The sequence below is a fragment of the Gallinula chloropus genome, assembly GCF_964237585.1.
Source record: "Gallinula chloropus genome assembly, chromosome: Z".
NCBI classification, from domain to species: Eukaryota; Metazoa; Chordata; class Aves; order Gruiformes; family Rallidae; genus Gallinula; species Gallinula chloropus.
In genome coordinates this window covers 76,937,519-76,956,716 of record NC_140089.1, presented here as the reverse complement: position 1 = coordinate 76,956,716, position 19,198 = coordinate 76,937,519, and the positions used below count along the sequence as shown (strand labels likewise).

Genomic DNA, 19,198 nt, shown 5'->3' with positions numbered 1-19,198 from the left:
TGCATCAAAACACAAGTGTGCTCCTGGGAAGCTGTCACTCCTCTGTGGGCACTCTTCCCTTCAGGGTTAGCTGACATGCTCTCCCTGGACAGCTGGACTTGGCCCCAGCACTCTTCCTGCATCCCCTGTCCTAAAGCAGCAACACTCCTGTGCCCAGCTGCACCCTCGGAAGCCCTGTCCAAAAATGTTTGGCTGCATTTGCTCTTCCAAAAGCAGTTTGCTGCCCCCCCATGAGCCGTCCCTCGAAGAAGAGGAGCTGCATTTTCCAGAACCCCACAAAAAGCAGGGGAGGGACATAGAGCTAGACCTGGGGTTCTTTCCCTGCTGAGCTGCCCTTGCAGCTGGGAGTGAAGGCACAAAATTCTGCATTGTCCTATCTCTAGAAAAAGCTCCTTGGGCTCTTGCTATTTAACTCCCAAAAAAGCAGTGGTGCATTCATCAGCTGCTGGGGCCACAGATAGGTGTGAGCACAGTTGGCCAGATGTTGTAAAAGCATGTGCAGACATGTCTGTGCAGCTGTTGACAGCTGGGTGCCTCAGAAGGTGTCAGGAGGAAGGTGTGTGGATGCAGCAGGGTCCCTGTGCCAGTGGCAAGGGCAGCTTGCGCCCCAGCAGTGCTCGTCCTGCCTTGTCCCCCACAGCACACGTGCAGGGATGTGGGAGTCCTGCGCTGCCCGAGGGTGGCCGGGTGGCATCTGCACTTCTCACATTCCTGCCCTTGTTCCTGCGTGAAGAAATCCCATCACTGCTCCATGGCTGTGGGGGCCTGGCTGGCAGAGGCAGAGCTTCCTCTGAGGATGCTTCACTAACGTGCCTCTGGCAGTACGTTCCCCTGCAAGCATCTGCATAATAAAAGCCACGCGTGATCACCCTGTCCTGGCTGTAGCAGGAGGGCGCTTGAGCAGCTCAGTGCACTGCTGCCTCTCTGGGAGCCCTTCCCATAGCAGCCTGGGTTTACCTAGCAGGAGCTCCTCCAGGACCTGCTTCTTGCCTCTCCTTATCTTGTTAGGAGGGAGAACGTCTCCTACTTAATTTAAAACTGTGGGAAGAAGAAACACGTTCTTGGTGACTCATAAGGCTGTGCCTATAGAAGCAGCCAGGAGTATTCTCAGAGGATGGAATGAGACCAGCCCATCACTGCACTGCTTGGGATGGGCCCAGCCATGGTGGTGTCCCAGGCCAATCTGCAGTTGTTGCAAAGAACTACCCAGCACAGGGCTTGATCAGCCCACTGCTCACTGCATGTGGCCCTTGTGAGGTGAGGTTTCTGCAGTGCAATCCCTGGTTGTGCAATGCCCCGACCCCTCTCATGTCCAGGAGCATCTCCTGCAGCTTGCAGCCCTCAACCTGCACTGCTGAGGGTCATGGGAGCAGCTTGCATGGAATGTGTTAGGTTGGAAGGGACCTTTAAAGGTCTCCTAGTCCAACCCCTTCATTTGTACCTATATGCCAGCTCCTCCAGAATCGTTTTGGGATGGCACTGAGCGGTGTACGTACCGGTCTGTCTCCTCAGACAGCTGTCTGGTTCTCAAGCAGACAGAGGCACTGCAGTTTGGTGCTGATGTGACTGGGCTGAGTGGCTTCCCCCCTCCCTTAGTGCTGCTAATCTAGCCCTGCACTCTGCATATATGGGGTAAAACCTGTATGTGCCAGACAGATTTGTTACCTCATTCTGTAAACATAGGCAATACAATGAGGGACGCTCTGTCCTAGCCCTGTCCTTCTGTGACACTGTGGCTCCAGCTTTCTGATGGCTTTTTGGTAAACACCTTGGTGCCACCTGAGCCAGAAGGGTGTAAGGCTGCTACATTCTCCATGAATAGCTATCATCACCCCTTCCCTCAGCCTCACACCAGAAGACCCAACACCTCCCCCTGGTGCCTACAAGAGCCAGCCAACAACAAAGCAAGTTTAATGCCAGTTTTTTCCCTGGGGCTTTGGTCTGCAAGACAAACGATGGAGCTCAGGGGATTTCCAAAGTACTGACCTGAGCTCACCCAATGCCACTGCACACCGTGCTCCAGAGGGAGTGAAGTTCCCAGCCAGTCTCTGCCCTCCCTGGGAACATATTTCAGTGGTGCAGAAAAAGGGGAAACTTTTCCTGGGTTTCTTTGTTGCCCAGTTCAACCTTTGTAGACCTGCTTTGGGTGCATTCCTCCACAGAGGTCCGGGATACTTGCATAGAATTACATTCACACGTGTGGTGGATATTCAAGCCCATGTCTCCCTGTGTATCAACTCCAGAAAGAGACTAGAGTTGTGTGGCACCTGATTACATTCCCTGCAATGCTGGCCCCCTTCCAGCACTTCCCTGTTAATTGCTAGAGCCAGGCTAAAGAGAGCAGGAGGTACAGAGCTGCTGGAGCAGCCAGTTGTGGTCCTTGGCTTCCACTTACATCCAAGCTGTCTCACAGCCACTCAAAAATGGATTCATATAAAAATGAGTTTCTTACTCAACAAGAAGGCATCAAGCCCCTATTCCATAAGAGCTCTGGTTTTAAAATAATTGCATATTTGTTCAGTTTAACATTGGTATTCTATCAGAAAAAGCACTGACTACCGTTACTGTAGTTATTTATACAATTCATATGTATTTCTCCAGCAAGACCCACCTGCTGGACCCTTAGGGGTTTACATTGTGCTACAAAATTAAGTTCAGAGACCTACAGAAAACCAGCATATGGCTTATCTCAACTTTTCCAGCTACTCTGCTAACCTCACTGAAGACCCATCAAGTGAAGAATGTAAGAGCATTTTCCTTATAAATCCATATGTACTTAAAGAACCAATTCTTTCCCATGACTTAGAGGCATAGCACTCAAATCCTTTAGGGGAATTTTGGGCAACATCAGTGCCCACGTTACTTGTCTTTCGTTGCATGAGAATTTTTAGGACCAAAGTCATTGCACAGAATCTCAAAATCACAAGGTTGGAAAAGACCTTTGAAGATCATCGAGTCCAACCATTCCCATCCTATGCTAAACCAGATCCCTAAGTACCTCATCAACCCTTTTTTTGAACACATCCAGGGAAGGTGACTCAACCCCCTCCCTGGGCAGCCTGTTCCAGCCCTGACAACTCTTTCAGTAAAAATTTTTTTTCTAATACCCAATCTAAACCTGCTCTGGCACAGCTTCATGCCATTTCCCCTTGTCCTGTCTCCTGTCACCTGGCTGAAGAGACCATCCCCCACCGCTCTACAACCTCCTTTCAGTCTCCCCTCAGCCTCCTCTTCTCCAGGCTAAACATCCCCAGCTCCCTCAGCTGTTCCTCATAGGATTTGCCCTCCAGCCCCTTACCCAGCCTGGTTGCCCTTCTCTGCACTTGCTCAAGGACCTCAATGTCCATTTTATGGTGAGGAGCCCAGAACTGGACACAGTACTCGAGGTGCAGCCTCACCAATGCCGAGTACAGGGGCACAATCATCTCCCTAGACCTACTGGCCACACTGTTTCTGACATAAGCCAGGATGCCATTGACCTTCTTGGCCGCCTGGGCACACTGCTGGCTCATACTCAGCCTGCAGTCAACCAACACTCCCAGGTCCTTCTCTGCCTGACAGCTCTCCAGCCAGTCTCCCCCCAGCCTGTAGTGCTGCATGGGGTTGTTATGTCCCAGGTGCAGCACTCTACACTTGGCCTTGTTAAACTTCATCCAGTTGGTCTCAGCCCATCCGTCCAGTCTGTCCAGATCCCTCTGAAGAGCCTCCCTACCCTCAGGCAGATCAACACTTCCTCCTAGTTTAGTGTCATCTGCAAACTTACTGAGGGAGCATTCAATCCCTTCATCCAGGTCATTGATAAAGATGTTGAACAAAACTGGACCCAGGACTGAGCCCAGGGGGACGCCACTCGTGACCGGCCTCCAGCTGGATTTTGTTCCATTGCTTTGCTTTCTGGTAACTTGGAACCACGATGGGACCCATGGCCTGCTGGCAGCTGTTTCCAGACAGAGTAACAGGTGCCTTCTTGAAGACTTGAGGTTAGTTCCTATTCTGAAAAGGCCATGTCAAAATAATTGGAGGAAAAATCATTTGTTAGCTTTGTGGCCTCTGGGTTGCCCAGAGCCCCAAGTGCTGTCAATCAATCAGAGCAGCCACAGAGCACCCACTACAGCTACAATGAACCTGGATGGAAAATGCTGGTTCCAGTTCCCACCTCCAGGAGCTATTTGCAGTCTACATCACTGGTAAGTCCAAGTACTTGCATGTCCTGTTCAGTAAGAAAGCAGCTGGGCATAATGTGAGCTATGACGAGTCTGGCCCGTGATACTACTAAAGAAAGAACCCAAACTAAACGTTTCTTCTACTGCAAGTTTCCCATTGTCTGCAAGGGGAAAAGACTTGCCAAGCAGAAGAGGTAACGTACCAAAGGTACAGGCACCAGAGTTTTGGATCTCCTGCAAACCATGGCAGGAAATCAACTACTCCAAGAGTGGAGGTACGCAGAGCTTAATCAACTTGCCAGGGCAAAAAGATGCACAGTGGCTCTCCAGTCTTTCCCTTCTTCACCATTGTCACCTTACTGTGCCTGATGGCAGAGAGGTAACAGAAGCCATTGTAGGTGGATCCTAAATCCACTCCACAGCCCAGACTTCCCATGTTTTAGTCTGCCCACAAGGCAGAAGACACACAGCACCTACCCACCCTGTGAGCTAGGCCCCCACTCACTCCAGCTGGGTACAGACATTCAGCCTTGCACGAATCACACGTCTGCACAAGCCAGCACTCCCAAAATGCAACAGTTACTTTCTGGTATTTTGTGGTGGCCTAACTTCCCAGGATACTATTTCCATGATTGCTGTTGGTATATTATAGAAGAAATTGTCAGAAGTACTATTTTAAGAAGTAATGCAGTACATCTGTAGGCAATTATATATGTTAAGCCACAGTAATGTCCTTGAGCACAACACAAGGAACTTTGATACCCTAAAATAAATCACATTAAAGAAGTGATGTATTCTGTTTCATTTCTATCCTGTCCCCCAGAGATTATGTAAATAACTAACATTTAGTAGTCAGGGATAACATTAGTAATTCCCAATGAGACATAATACTGGCTTTTTCACCAAAGAAATTTAAACAGGAAGCCAAAATTCACCTATACTGAATACTTGAAGTTTGGAACACCCCCCCCCCCAAACCCCAAAACAGTGAGTAATTTACACTACCTGGTATCTTTCCCACTTCTGTAGTAGACTTATAATTATTTTTCAAATGTAAAATTTATTGCAATAAATGGATGACCTGGACAGAAGACAGCAAACCTCAACAGCTGACACGGTGCCCTCTGAAAGTATACTCCTGCTGACATAAGCAAAAGATGCAAAATTGTCAAGAAAAGCATTCTAACCTTAAAATAAACCCAAAGGACTTGGATTCCGTTGAATTGTGGAGCAATCAACTTGGTAACATATGAGCATACTGGTTTCCACATGTGCAAAGCAAGACCTCATCTTCTGACAAACAACAAAACCCAGCTATGGCTTAAAGCTGTAGACACCATGGGCAGATCACCCACTGCTGGATCACACCCAACAGCAGCAAGGCAGGAAGGCTTCAGTCTCTATCAGCACCATCCGCTGCACCTGGCTCAATGCGCAGCTGTTTGGGTGGACCCCCCATTCTGAGCAGGTTGTTCACATCAGGAAAGAGCAACTGCTCTGACCTAAGTACAGCCCACCTCACTGTTTAGGGTAAACTGGTATCAGGCAAAACTGTAAGGAACTGAGTTATATTAAGAATTAATTAAGATGAGGAGGAGCCAGCCCAGTGGATTCTACAGCAAAACATGTCATCACTTGGCAGAAAGACACCACCTGCTGCTATTAAGAAATCAGTTTGAAAATGTCATCCTCTTTAAAGACAGATTTGGTTTTATTTATAAGTCACTGAGAGTTAACTGGCTATCATACAGCCAGCATTCAGATTTTCCCTCGTGTCATCGCTTAGAAGAAGCCAAAGACAAAAAAACCCAAAACACAAACAAAAATTCTTGGGTAACACTGTAAAAAGCAGCAACATATTACACCAACACCACTTTAACATCTGTGCTGGAATCAGCTACAGGAGATCAACTCCCCTTTCTCATTTTTTAGTTCAGTTTGAGCCAAGGCTAAGAAATGTCTGCAAGGGAGTAAAGAAGAGGTCTGTATTTCTAATTCCAGTGTAAAAAATAATAATATATTTAAAGCTTTCTTACATTTTATAAAAAAATACAACATTTTACATATCCATATAGCATTTTACATATCCATAAATACAATACAGACACAAAAATGTACACCTACAGTTCTTCAGCAACATCCTCATCGGGGCAACAGTAGTATTCCACAAAACAGATCTGTCCATCTTCATTCCTGATCATATACTGCAGTGAAAGAAATCCCTGAGCGTCTGTTCGAATGGACACTTTGCAGGACAAAGCCAGTGCCTTTGTAGATGGCTTAAGCAGAGAAATCTTGTACCTGAGGGGGGGAAAAAAGTAATCTGAAAAAATGTACTGTGCAAAGAAATGAGACATTGTTCCCAGTTAAAACCACAGAATAACTAAAAACCAACTAGCAACGAGCTAATCGTTTCCTGGTAACAACACGGGCCACTGTTATCACCCAGCTTTTGATCACAGACAGACTTTTATCAGATGGGAAGCATCTTTTCTTCTCCTGTACTAGTGCAACAGGTTTTTATAACTTTCCAGCAAGATCAGATGGCTGGCCACAGAGGGCAGGGACTGCTGATCCTAACCTGTTTGTCTGGGTCTGGTTACAGTGGAATACTTCCATCAGGTCAGAGTCCCTAGGGTAGTCCAGATGTGTGCTGCCTGCATTTCCAAAGGTGGATAACCTGCAAGACAAAAAGGTGCCCTGTCTCACAGTACCTGGTCACAGCTCTCTCAAAATTCTTCAGAATCACTCATCATGCATATTTTGATGTCTGCTTCACAAAACACTGCTGTTTGTTTTGCTTCATTTAATTAAAAATGCTAAAACTGTCCCCATCAGTGTCACATTTACTAGAATGCAAATATATGCATTACTATGTTAATTAGGTCACCTGTGATTTTCTATATTCATTGCAATTCTTTGTGTAATAAAGGAGTGTTCTAAAATAGCTCCCCTTTCTTCACCCTGAAAAGTCCTCACAAATGGAGGCCAAGCACGAACATTGAGCTGAAAGCAGAGTTTCCAGTACCTGAAGTAGGGTTTATCTGGGGACATGGTAATCTGCAGAACTTCGCTGGTCATATCCAGTTCTGCAAATGCTTGTCGTAGACCCTCTGACTGCAGGATAATTTTATTAACAACATTTGTACTGCAGAAATCAAAGTCTAACAACTCCTCAGGTTCTTGAGTGTTAATTTTGCAGACTGTCACTACTCCTCCTTCTTCCAAGAAGAGCATCAAGGGGTAGCCATAGCCACGGTAACACATCCTAAGGGCCGTCGATGCTCCTGAGGAAGAGAATGAAATACACATTCTTCAGAGACCTTGGCAGCACATCTGATCACTTTAGAAAACTCACATTTTACTGGCACACAGGGCACAGATCAATTTGATTTAGCATGTTTTGTACAGGCTCCAATACACTAATGTAGAAAGCTTAGTGCAGCCTCCTAAACACCCTATGAAGTGCTAATGGATATGCAGCAAAATGAAACAACCTGGAGCCCCTGCAGACTTCTTCACACCCAGTTAATCTGCACCAGAACACTTCCTAATTCATGCCTACACTTGCCCATGTTTCTGAGGGAGATGGATGTTCCAGGGTTGCACAAATCACAGGATATTAGGAAAGAAATCACATTTACTACAGAGCTGACACAAAGTTTTTTTGTTAGTAAGACAAATTTCAAGCAATGTCTATCCTATCAGCCTGCTGATTTCTGCTGCAGTTCACAGGCAGTAGTCAGTCCAAGTCCTTTGTAAGCCCAGCATGGATCCCCTGGGGCCTCAAGATGTACTGACAGCCTCTCTGCATATTCAGCTCACAGTGACCAGCGTGGCCAGAGGCTGCCCAGCTTGCCCAAGCAGTGCTCTTCTAGCTGTACACTAAGGGTACACGCAGCCTGTCCTCCTGCCCCCCCGAAAGCCTGTGGCAGTGTCAAGTGCTGTCCTAAGCAGAGGGAACCCTGGCACTCCCTACATCCATACTGACTACGCAGAGGAATTATTCAGCCAGCTGTGCCCAGGTGTTCCCCTTAAGTGAACTGCTCTTGGGCACAAATCTGCATGTGTGATGTGGGTGACCTGGGGCCCTGGGCTGAAAACAGGTCGACAGGAAATACAGTCATGGCACCTGTCAGTCCTAGGGGACAGCACTGGCCTCAGAGCCACAACTCCAGCCTAAACATCACACGACTTACCAGAGATTCCTGAACAAAGTACCTGATGTGTTTGCTTACCAAGACTACAGAAATAATTTGAGATGTTCAGCCACAGAACACAGCACATGCATAAGCTGGGGCCGTTCACTGGACCTCATGCCAGAAAAGGGTTCTCTCCCAAAGTGAGTGGTTCTTCTGTGCCTTACGCAGAACCAGGAAACATTGACATCCCTCTCTTTCTCAGTTACCCCTATAACATTGCACAGGCATATACCTTTATTGCATCTTTCAGAGTCAGCCTCTTTCAGCATCTTCTGCTGCAGCCGTCTGTGATGCCAGATAGTGTCACACCCATCAGCTCCAGTTTCTTACTGCCCAGCTCTCCAGCCTGTCCAGAGAGACCTGACTCTCCAGGTCTCTCTGGACAGGCTGGAGAGCTGGGCAGTAAGAAACCGGATGAAGTTCAACAAAAGCAAGTGTAAAGTCTTGCACCTGGGAAGGAACAACCGATTGTATCAGTACAGGCTGGGGGATGACCTGCTGGAGAAGAGCTCAGTGGAGAAGGACCTGGGGGTCCTGGTAGATGACAGGTTGGCCATAAGCCAGCAGTGTGCCCTGGTGGCTAAGACAGCCAATGGGATCCTCGGGGGCATCCGGAGGAGTGTGGCCAGCAGGTCAAAGGAGGTGATACTCCCCCTCTACTCTGCCCTGGTCAGGCCCCACCTGGAGTATTGTGTCCAGTTCTGGGCACCCTGGTATAAAAAGGACAGGGATCTCCTGGAGAGAGTCCAGAGAAGGGCTACGAAGATGATTAAGGGCCTGGAGCATCTTCCCTATGAGGAAAGGCTGAGTAAGTTGGGACTGTTCAGCCTTGAGAAGAGAAGACTAAGGGGGGACCTAATTAAAGTTTATAATTATCTGAAGTAGGGGATGCAGGGGGAATCAGCCAGCCCCTTTTCAGTGCTCTGTGGGGACAGGACAAGGGGCAATGGCTGCAAGTTGGAGCACAGGAAGTTCCGCACCAACATGCGGAAAAACTTTTTCACAGTGAGGGTGACAGAGCCCTGGGACAGGCTGCCCAGGGAGGTGGTGGAGTCTCCATCTCTGGAGATATTCAAGACCCGTCTGGACGCCTATCTGAGTGATATGTCCTAGGGCGGGGGGGTGGACCCGATGATCTCTTGAGGTCCCTTCCAACCCCTACGATTCTCTGATTCTATGATTCTCCCTTCCTCTCTCCATCAACTGCTATCACAGAACACACTGGTGTTATCTTAAGTGAACAGGATGGATCCTGCTTCACCGCGACAGCTGCCATGCTCAGGAGGACTTCAAGTGAGGAAGTCAGAAGTTCTGACAAAATCTCTCTATAGCTACATACAGGTCTCACTGTGTGATTATGTGTGGCACACATGCACTGTGGAGGTAAATATGCACCATACCTGGCAAGGAACTAGTACCAAAAATGGTCAAGCAGTCATGAAGAACAGACAAATTGATCCGGAATGTCACCGATTCCTCCTGAACAGTAAATTCCTGAAAAATTTCTGCCTGTAAGAGAAAGAAAAGACATGAGCACAGGTGAGTTTCTGCAATTATTTTACAATTTACACTTACTTCCTTAAATTCAGCACTTTCAGAGATCAGCAAAAATCCTGAGCCATGCCACCTCCTGGCCAACCCCCCAGCTACATATTGAGAAGGACATCACATGGTATGGAATATCATGACATTGGGTCAGCCGTCCTCCCTCCCAGCATCTTAGGCATTCCCCTGTCTTTTCCTTAGCAGGGCAGTAGGAGAAACTGAAAAGCCTTGACTGCTTGCCAACAGCTAAAACATCAGTGTGTTAACAGCACTGCTCTCATCCTAAACGGTGTACTAACCAGGTAGGTGCTAGGACAAAAATTAAGTCTATGCCAGCAATACAAGGTGATTCCTACAAGTAACACAGTATTAATTAAAGAGTAATAGGTCTTCATCCTCAAAACTGGTAAAATAAAATCAGGTTGCAGTTGAAGCACGATAGGCTGGCATAAGCATGAAACCCTAAGCACTACTCTTTCATAGTTTAGAAACAAGATACAAACGTTTAAGGCTGGCGCTGCCTCCTTCTGCAGCTTGAAACATTCAAAGAACTACACAGTGGGATAACCTTTGACAGCCTTCTCCAGAAAGAGTATTTTTACCCCCTTGGAGCATGAATAAAACACTTCAAATAATAAAAATACGTAAGAACTGAACAGTGAGTTCACTACACCGAAACATGCCTTTGATTAGTCTGATGTGGGTAAACTACACCAGGCTGCCCCATTTGTCACTGGATGTAGCTGCTTTGTGGTAACTGACAGAAGACAGCATCTCAGAAATAAAGCAGGGTGATTTGAGCTGCTTTTGAAAGAGCAGTTACTTATTTTTACTGGCACCCCAGGGGGCAAACCCCATCCTGGGGGCATCAAACACAGCAGACCCAGCTGGCCAAAAGAGGGGACTGTCCCACGGTAAGCAGCGGTGGTGCAGCCTCACCTGGAGTGAGGGGTGCAGTGCTGGGCCCCACCGCTCAAGAAGGACGTGAAGGTCCTTGAATGTGTCCAGAGGAGAGAACAAAGCTGTGAGAGGGCTGGAGGGAATGACTGTGGGGAGCAGCTGAGGACTCTGGGCTTGTCTAGCTGGGAGAAAAGGAGGCTGAGGGGTGACCCCATGGCTCTCTGCAGCTTCCTGAGGAGGGGACATGTAGAGGGAGGTGCTGGGCTCTCTCCCTGGGATCCAGTGATAGGACATGTGTGAATGTCTCAGAGCTGCACAGGGGAGGTTCAGACGGGACGTGAGGAGGCATTTCTTTACGCAGAGGGGGTGACACACTGGAACAGGCTTCCCAGAGAGATGATCGATGCCCCAAGCCTGTCAGTGTGTGAGGCATCTGGACAATGCCCTTAGCCACATGTTTAATTTTGGTCAGTGCTGAGGTGGTCAGGCAAATGGACTAGGTGAACACTGTAAGTCCTTTCCAAATGAACTATACAATTCTGTTCTATACTTAACAGCTCAAAACTCTCAAAGGAACCTCCAGTCACTGCTTTCCTGCTCCTGTCCACATGTTCCCACTGTTTAGCCTGCACTACCACAGGCAGCCCATTTAATGAGTCAGCTTAACTCAAATACCAGGAAAAGAAACATAGCACCAGCATCTGGAAGGACTGTGCAGCAAGGAGCAACATACAGACTGCAGTTTCACAGACAGCAGACAGTCTCTGAAGGACAGAAAGTAAAGTTGGGTTTGAAATGGTAACATAAAATAGTCCTTGCCACTTCCATTTACATCCCCAGGATCATAAATGCTTCCAAAACCAGGAAGAAGCACTGTTCTTATGATCAGAAATCACTGTTCTTCTGATCAGAAATGCTGGCTCTTAGGAACAAAGCATTTATGAGCTGGATATGTATTAAATAAAAACAAACAAAACCACCCAAAAGTAAAGCACTGTTAAACAGCAAAACTTCAAAAGTTTGCCTTAAAAATGAAAATGAAGCAATGTAGTTACAGCTGTAGAAGTTGCAAACAAGTGAGCAAAGCTGCTTTTCATATAATCACAGAATGGCATGGGTTGGAAGGGACCCCAAGGACCATACAGTTCCAATCCCCCTGCCATAGGCAGGGCCACCAACCTCCAGGACTGGATCTACACAAGGCTGCCCAGGGCCCCATCCAACCTGGCCTTGAACACCTCCAGGGACGAGGCATCAACCACCTCTCTGGGCAGCCTGTTCCAGCCCCTCACCACTCTCTCTGTAAAGAGCTTCCCCCTAATATCTAATCTAAACCTTCCTTCCTTTAGCTTTAATCCATCCCCCCTTGTCCTGCCAGTGTCTACCCTTTTAAAAAGTCGAATCCCCTCCTGCCTATAAGCTCCCTTCAGGTACTGGAAGGCTGCAAGGAGGTCCCCCTGCAGCCTTCTCTTCTCCAGGCTGAACAAGCCCAGCTTTTGATGTTATGTCAAATGCAAATAAAAGAGAATTCAGATTGCTCGTTGACAGCTTAGCGTAGCTGAGGTCCTTCACGTGAAAGCCCTCAGGCACCCTTCCCGGGTGCAGTCGAACCCAGGCAGCTCAGAGTGTGAGAGACAGGCCTCCACTCCTGCCCCGCGGCTGGAAGCTCTCGCCTCAGCCCTGCTGACGAGCCGCAGGTGACTGCCTGTGAACGTGCACAGAGTCGGCTTAAATTCGCCCTTTTCGGCTTCGGGGTGAAGCGCAACAGTCGCACTTCGCAAGAGGTCTCGTTACTACCCCAAACAGGGGCCGTGGGCCCGGCAGGGGCTGGGCGCGGAGGCCCGTGTGAGCAAACCGGGCACGCAGCCCGGCCGCCCCGTAAACCCTGGCGGCACTCCCCGCGCCCGCTCCCACGCCGCGACTTCACCGCAGGTCCCCGCCTCTCCCACGGAACTGGGGCCTTGCTCAGGCCTCGAGCAGCGGCCCCGGCCCCTCCTCAGCGCCAGCGCCTCCCCGGAGTAGCCGGGCCGGGCGGGGGCCGCGGTCCCCACCTGAATGAAGGCGTTGGCCTGGATGCATTTGGCATCCTCCACCGTCACCCGGATGCCGTTGGCCGTGGCGAAGCAGGTGGCGTGGTCCCGGAAGTGCACGGCCTTGAGGAGGCTGGAGAGGTGGCGGGCGTTGTCCAGGCTGGCGGCCAGCACGTAGCGCTCGCCGCTGGCGGACGGCTGCGTAGAGAACGGCATCGCGGCCTCCCGCCGCCGCCTCGGCGCTTCCGGGAGGAGACGGAAGGGAGAGGCACGGAAGCGGGAGGTGTTCCGGGAGAGAAGCGGCCGGAAGTGCGAGTGACCGCGGCGTGGTGCAAGCTAAGATGGCGGCAGCCAAGAGGAAGCGTGACGGCCCGTCTGCGCGGCCGAAGAAGCGAGCGAAGAGGGCACCGGGCGCGCCCGAGGCGGGCGCGAAGCCGGGCTCGAAGCCGGGCTCGGACGGAGCGGGCCCGGAGGAGTACAGCATCCCGCCGCCGGTCTCCCAGGTACCTCCCAGCCCCGCGACTCAGTGTGGAGCGGGCCCCGGGTGTCCCAGCTCAGCTCCCCGCCCGGGACGGCGTTAGGAGGGTTATTCCGCCGGCGCGGTGCTGTCTGCGGCGGGCTGCGGGGGCGCGGGTGATCCGCTGCTTTTCGCTGCGGGACGGGAACGACTCGTGCTGCCCCTGTGCCGCCGGGCTCGGGGTGCCGGGAAAGCGCGGCTGCGAAGCGAGGATGGGGAGGATTGCTGCTGGGTTTCATATTAATCCCGGTAGAAGTGACGCGTAGCGGTACGTTATTTCTATCGACAAGCGTGAAGGGTGTTACTCTGGTCGGTGTAAATCAGATGTGTTACTTCAATCAAAGGTATTTCGCAGGAGGTGGGTAATTCTGTTGCATACAGAAGATACAATGCGAGTTATGCGCGTTTCGTTTAGGCAGCATCCAAAGAACACGCCAGTCGTTGCCGTGCAGCTTGCTTAAAGGGGCGACAGAAAGTAGCACGCTGAAACGTGAAGTTTCTTCACATGCCCGTCCACAGGAAAAGCTGAATTGTGCCCTGAGACTGTAGGGCTGGGGAGGAGGGGGGTGCTTTTGGAAATGGGTATTGCAGGTGGCCCTCTTGGTACACGTTTCGTATGAGTGAAAGGTTTTATATGGAAACATGCAGAAGGGAGATGGGTGGCAGCATTTTGTGGGAGAGCTCATGCCCCCATGTCCCTTAGGGACGTCATCGCTTTTGCCAGGAGTTACTCCGTGTGGGTGGAGTGATAATAGACAAATGTTCTTACTGTGCTTTTTGTAATTGCAGTTCAAACGTTTGTTGTTGCTGTGCTGTAGCAGTTTTAAGGCTAGAAACTTCCTTTTTCTGCTTAACTTCTGTTCTTTTTTTCCCCCCCTAGGGTAAATGGAAAAACAAAGAGCGCGTCCTTATTTTCTCTTCTCGTGGAATTAATTTCAGAACAAGACACCTCATGCAAGACTTAAGAACGTTAATGCCTCACTCTAAAGCAGGTATGGTTTAGGCATCTTCCCCAATGTACCTTTTCAGAGCAGTTTTAAACTGAGAACTTATAACAGCCTGCTCTTTCTAAAAATGTGGTATGGTAACTGCTTAGATTAAACTTTTCTCTTAAACAAACAAACATAAAACTCCTTTTGAGCCAACAAATGCAGTGGTTATCATTGTATCTTAATATTCGCTGAGAAGGCACTCCTATGGCCACAGTCCTGTAAGTGCCCAGATACTCTTTGTGCTGTTTGCCTATTGCATAACGTGGCTGAAACAACTTGATGGTTATTCTTAATCTTTTCATTTATACCCACTATTTTTTTTGCAAAAGGACCGACTGATATAAAAACTCCCTGTGTTAATGTGCTTTTATAACCTTCTAAATGTTGTTCTTGTCTTCCAGATACTAAAATGGACCGTAAAGACCAGTTGTTTGTAATTAATGAGGTAATCTAAGATTTAACTAGTGCTTCTTTTTTAGTCAATGTGCAAAATAAAAGGGCAACCAGGTTTAAAGGGTCTCATACTAGGAGTTGTATAACTTCATAGATGGAAATGACTGATACTCAAAAAATGCTTGTGTTAAAAGAGGCAGTTGATTTTTGATACAAAAAAAAATCAGACCTTTAATTAAACGTAGGCTACTGTCACAAAGAAATAAAACTGAATGCCCCTTTCTGTATAGGTGAAAGGGGAATGACAGTCTAAACTTGAAGAAAGCAGGGAATGAGGCTGCACCCAGGCCAGGGTAGTGCATCTTCTATAGTTCTGAAACCAGAACCTAATGTCACGGCTCCTGCTCTGACATTTATATCCTGGAAAGCTTGTCAGATTGCTTGTAATTGTAGTGAAGTTATCAGCCCTGGTAATAAACACAGGGGATTTTTCAGCACAGCAAGTGCTTCAGTTTAAGGTTGGGGATCAATAGGTATAATTCATTAAGACAAGACCTTTGCTTTTAAACGTAGTATTTTGAAGAGGGGAAGGTATAGGAGATTAATGTGGAAGCTTTTGAGTGTTTTGTAAACAGCTAATTTCTGTGTCTTGTGTAGGTGTGTGAAATGAAAAACTGCAATAAATGCATCTTTTTTGAAGCCAAAAAGAAACAGGATCTCTACATGTGGTAAAGAAATGCTACATTTTTTTATGTTACCATGTATCGCTTGGGGATGTTTCCATTCTGTATGGAGTCTCTTACTGCAATAGTGAAGAAGCAGGAAATGGTGTTGCTCAGTTAAACCTGCACGAATCCTACGCTTCTGTTGGCAGTGCAAGGTTATGATGCGTGATGAGCTTTTATAGGCTTTTTAGAGAGGCATGTTACAAAATAATTTAGAAAGCATGTATTTGTACGTCTGTTAAAGGAATTCAATACTGCTATAAAAGCAACTGAAATTACACGAATACATAAATAACTGCTTGGAGTGTACTACAGAAATGCAGCATACCTTCGGCTGCTAACATTTTTCTTTTCTCTCTTCCCCACTACCTGTCCTCTGTAGGGTTTCAAACACACCACATGGACCCTCAGCTAAATTCTTAGTGCAGAATGGTAAGCTGGTTGATGCTGTTACGGCTGCGCTCTTGCTTTCTTGTCTGTACAGTTTGCTGTAAGTACTAAAATGATGTTGTTTTTGAAAAATCACTGTAGTTCACACACTGGCTGAACTGAAGATGACAGGAAACTGCTTAAGGGGCTCACGGCCCCTGTTGTCTTTTGATCCAGTGAGTATAAGTTTTATTTCATCAAGTGTGCTTTTGCTTCCTTTACATAACTATTGCATTTAGCTTTGTATGTAATACTAAATTTTCCTTTGTAGACATTCGACAAGGAGCCACACTATGCCCTGCTAAAAGAATTGTTTATTCAGGTCAGTCTGTAGTTCTGCTCTCTAGTGTGTCTTCCTCATTGGAAATGGGTTTTTTTTTGCTTAGTTTGAATTTGTACAAAATCTTCAGTGGATTAGGGTTGTATGATTAGAATTACTGAGACACTTCTGAAGTTTCATGTTTTGAATCGTAACCTGGGATCAGGATCTTAGTAAACGAAAGTTAATTAAAAGTGAGCCATTTATGTTTGGCATCTTACAACTAATTATAAATACTGCCTTTTATTACAGATATTTAGCACACCGCAGTATCACCCCAAAAGCCAGCCTTTTGTAGATCATGTTTTCACCTTCACTGTTACAGATGAGAGGATCTGGTTTCGAAATTACCAGGTTAGTGATCTGAGTTGTTCATGTGGTGCTCGGTGGAGTAATTTTGTATCAACTCCATTAACTACAATATAAATGAGAAGAGTAATTATTAATCAGGATATGCCAACACCTAGTGCTGACACAAAGTAATTTTAGTGCTCTAAAACGACTTTTCCCATGCCTCTGGAGAAGAGGTGGTTTAAGTTTTGCATACTTCAACTGACATTTTGTTAGTTGTGGTTCTGTGAAGGTTGTCTTGGTTGTAGTACGAGTAGCTAAAGCTGAAGCTTTGCCTGTCTTTACACCTTGCTTGGTGCCTTGCTAGCAAGCTGGAACTTGCTAGGTATTTGTGAATTCTTCCTTTAGAAAGCAAGGTGCCTATGAGGTCAGATACTTTGATTCAATCCATGATTGAGTATTCTCTTTATTGTAGATAATAGAAGAAGATGCATCTCTAGTAGAAATTGGGCCTCGTTTTGTCCTGAACCTCATAAAAATCTTCCAAGGTAGCTTTGGAGGACCAACTCTCTATGAAAATCCACATTACCAGTCTCCAAATATGGTAAGCAGCTTTGTCTTTTGTCTTCACTTTCACTTAGCAGTTAATTCAGAGACTGGCCTTGCAAGCTTTTGGTGCAGGAGGACAGTGTATGCCTTTCCCTTTATAGGAAAGATTGCCCTAATGGGTCTCAATTTGAGAACAGACAAAATGTGTAAAAATACAGTGAATGCAAAATTTGGGTCACTGAAAAGATGACATTACACTAAGGACCTTTACAGTTAGGCAGAGAAAATACCACCTGTCTCTTTGATAACCTGTTTCTTCCATCTTGCTTATTTGAAACCTGATGTAATTTAAATTCTTATTTTTGCAGCATCGGCGGCTGATCAGAATGTCAGTGGCAGCTAAGTTTAGAGAGAAGCAGCAAGTGAAGGAAGTACAAATGATTAAGAAGAAAGGGAGTAAGGTGCTTATGGAAGCAGATCCCACTGAAGTGGTCTTTGAAACTCCGGCTGAAGAAAAGCCGGTGGAAATACAGTTTGTGAAACCAGAATCGAAGCCAATTGTTAAAGATAAAAAGAAGCCGCGCAAAATCCAGAGGAAGAAGCAAAAAAAGCTTTTCAGAACAACTGAAGCATCAGCATAAGTGTTAGAAGTGAAGAAACTCAGTGTCATCTGTTGGTCTGGTATAGGTATACTTAGCTGTATTGAATGATACTGTAAATACTTGCTTTTATAGTCAAAACTAACTGGACTTCAGTTTTAAGTAAACAGAATATCAATTTCTTTATTACATTTGAGTTTGCACTCCTTTATTGTCTTCCTCTTTTGAGATATTTCTGGGTTTTTTGAAAACAACATGTCAGCAGGGAAGGGGGATTAAGACACTTCAAATATTCCTGCTTTTGAGAATTGGCCTTTGTCACAATCCACAACCAGATAGACTGCTTTGGCAGAGGTTAAACCCCCTTGCGTTCCAACCGACCTCAGATTGCTCTGGTGGCTGGGGGTGGCTGGGCTTAACCCCTGAGTGATGTCCAGTTAGGTGCTTTATCGTCACCAGGTCTTGGCAGTTCTCAGGAACAGAATTAAGACTCAAAACGGAGTCAAGGTCACTTTATTTGGCCTACAACAAGTGTGCAGGAGAGGTGGGGGAAGAAAGAGAGAAGAGTGAGAGAGAGAGAGAGATTGCAACATCTACCACCACTGAGCTGGGGCGTCCCATCGTTCCGAATTGACTTCCCGTCAGGTGGGGAATTCCATTAGTTGCTGGTTGTCATGGTTCAGCACTGGGTGCACGGGGGTCGCTCCACCGCAGACGTGCACACTGATGACGACCACCACCATGAGACAATGTGCAGGTGTACCTGGGAGGAGTTTATGGAAAATCACCTCTTGGAACTCATTTTAACATGAAGTGGGAGAGGTTATGTATAGGTGTATGAGGTAACCTAAGGAATAAGTATCATTTCTAGTGTAGCTAGTCCTGAGCGATTAGTGTTCTTGAGATAATTTAAAGCAGACCCAGGACTGATAAGGAAGAAGCATCTCAAGGAAGGTGATGCCTGGGATAGAGAAGAAGGAAACATCCCAAGGATAATTGTGTCCATCTGGAGCAATCGCAACTATGCATTTGCCAGAGGAAGGAGGTGAAAAGGTAAAGGGGACGCGGCTTATCACAAATAGCAGTAATAGTGAGGGGTGCAATATTTCAGCAATGTTGAGATATAAGTCCACTGGTACAGGTATTCATTAAGGGACACAGTACCTCACAGCCTTTTACACTTGAGTACCTCTGGGAAACAACTCATTCAACATGTACAGGGAGTTAAAAATAACTGTGTAGTCATTAGTCATTCCATTAACTGGAATTTGAATGTCTAGCTCTCAGTCTTCAGCAGTAGAAAATCCTTTTACAAGTTTTAACTTTATAGGAATTCCCTCTTGGGGAAGTGGTGGTACTTTCTTTTCTCCTTGGATACCTATGGAATGCAAAGGATTATGGCCTCTTGATTGCTTTTTGTATTAACATTAAAAGAGCTGCTGCTTTTGCCTGTGGTGGTAGCTCTTGTACCCAGTTGGCTTCTCAGGACTTGAAACATAGGTACGGGAGTGAGACAGGATAACAGCGTTCTAGTCCTTAACACC

The 19,198-nt window shown here is 47.0% G+C and overlaps 2 protein-coding genes across 2 annotated transcripts; one reads left to right on the top strand and one right to left on the bottom strand.

Moving 5' to 3' along the window:
- Positions 1-6,158: 6,158 nt before the first annotated feature.
- On the bottom strand, positions 6,159-13,056 carry RAD1 (RAD1 checkpoint DNA exonuclease; the record flags this gene model as incomplete). Its single annotated transcript, XM_084279005.1, has 5 exons — positions 6,159-6,464; positions 6,745-6,843; positions 7,192-7,450; positions 9,766-9,874; positions 12,862-13,056. The coding sequence occupies 5 exons, from the start codon at positions 13,054-13,056 to the stop codon at positions 6,284-6,286; spliced, it is 843 nt and encodes a 280-aa protein (XP_084135131.1). The 3' UTR covers positions 6,159-6,283.
- A 110-nt stretch (positions 13,057-13,166) lies between these two features.
- BRIX1 (biogenesis of ribosomes BRX1) lies at positions 13,167-17,843 on the top strand. The gene is made up of 10 exons (XM_084278751.1): positions 13,167-13,343; positions 14,238-14,349; positions 14,751-14,794; positions 15,400-15,470; positions 15,850-15,899; positions 15,999-16,072; positions 16,168-16,218; positions 16,468-16,569; positions 16,982-17,110; positions 17,424-17,843. The coding sequence occupies exons 1-10, from the start codon at positions 13,182-13,184 to the stop codon at positions 17,694-17,696; spliced, it is 1,068 nt and encodes a 355-aa protein (XP_084134877.1). The 5' UTR covers positions 13,167-13,181; the 3' UTR covers positions 17,697-17,843.
- The last annotated feature ends 1,355 nt before the right edge of the window (positions 17,844-19,198 follow it).

What these genes read in the sequence shown, in the direction of transcription:
- BRIX1 (XM_084278751.1), top strand. Translation starts at nt 13,182, where the DNA reads ATGGCGGCAGCCAAGAGGAAGCGTGACGGCCCGTCTGCGCGGCCGAAG. An exon ending in TAAAAGAATTGTTTATTCAG is followed by an intron (nt 16,219 to 16,467) that starts GTCAGTCTGTAG and finishes CTTTTATTACAG; the next exon opens with ATATTTAGCACACCGCAGTA. An exon ending in ATTACCAGTCTCCAAATATG is followed by an intron (nt 17,111 to 17,423) that starts GTAAGCAGCTTT and finishes TTATTTTTGCAG; the next exon opens with CATCGGCGGCTGATCAGAAT.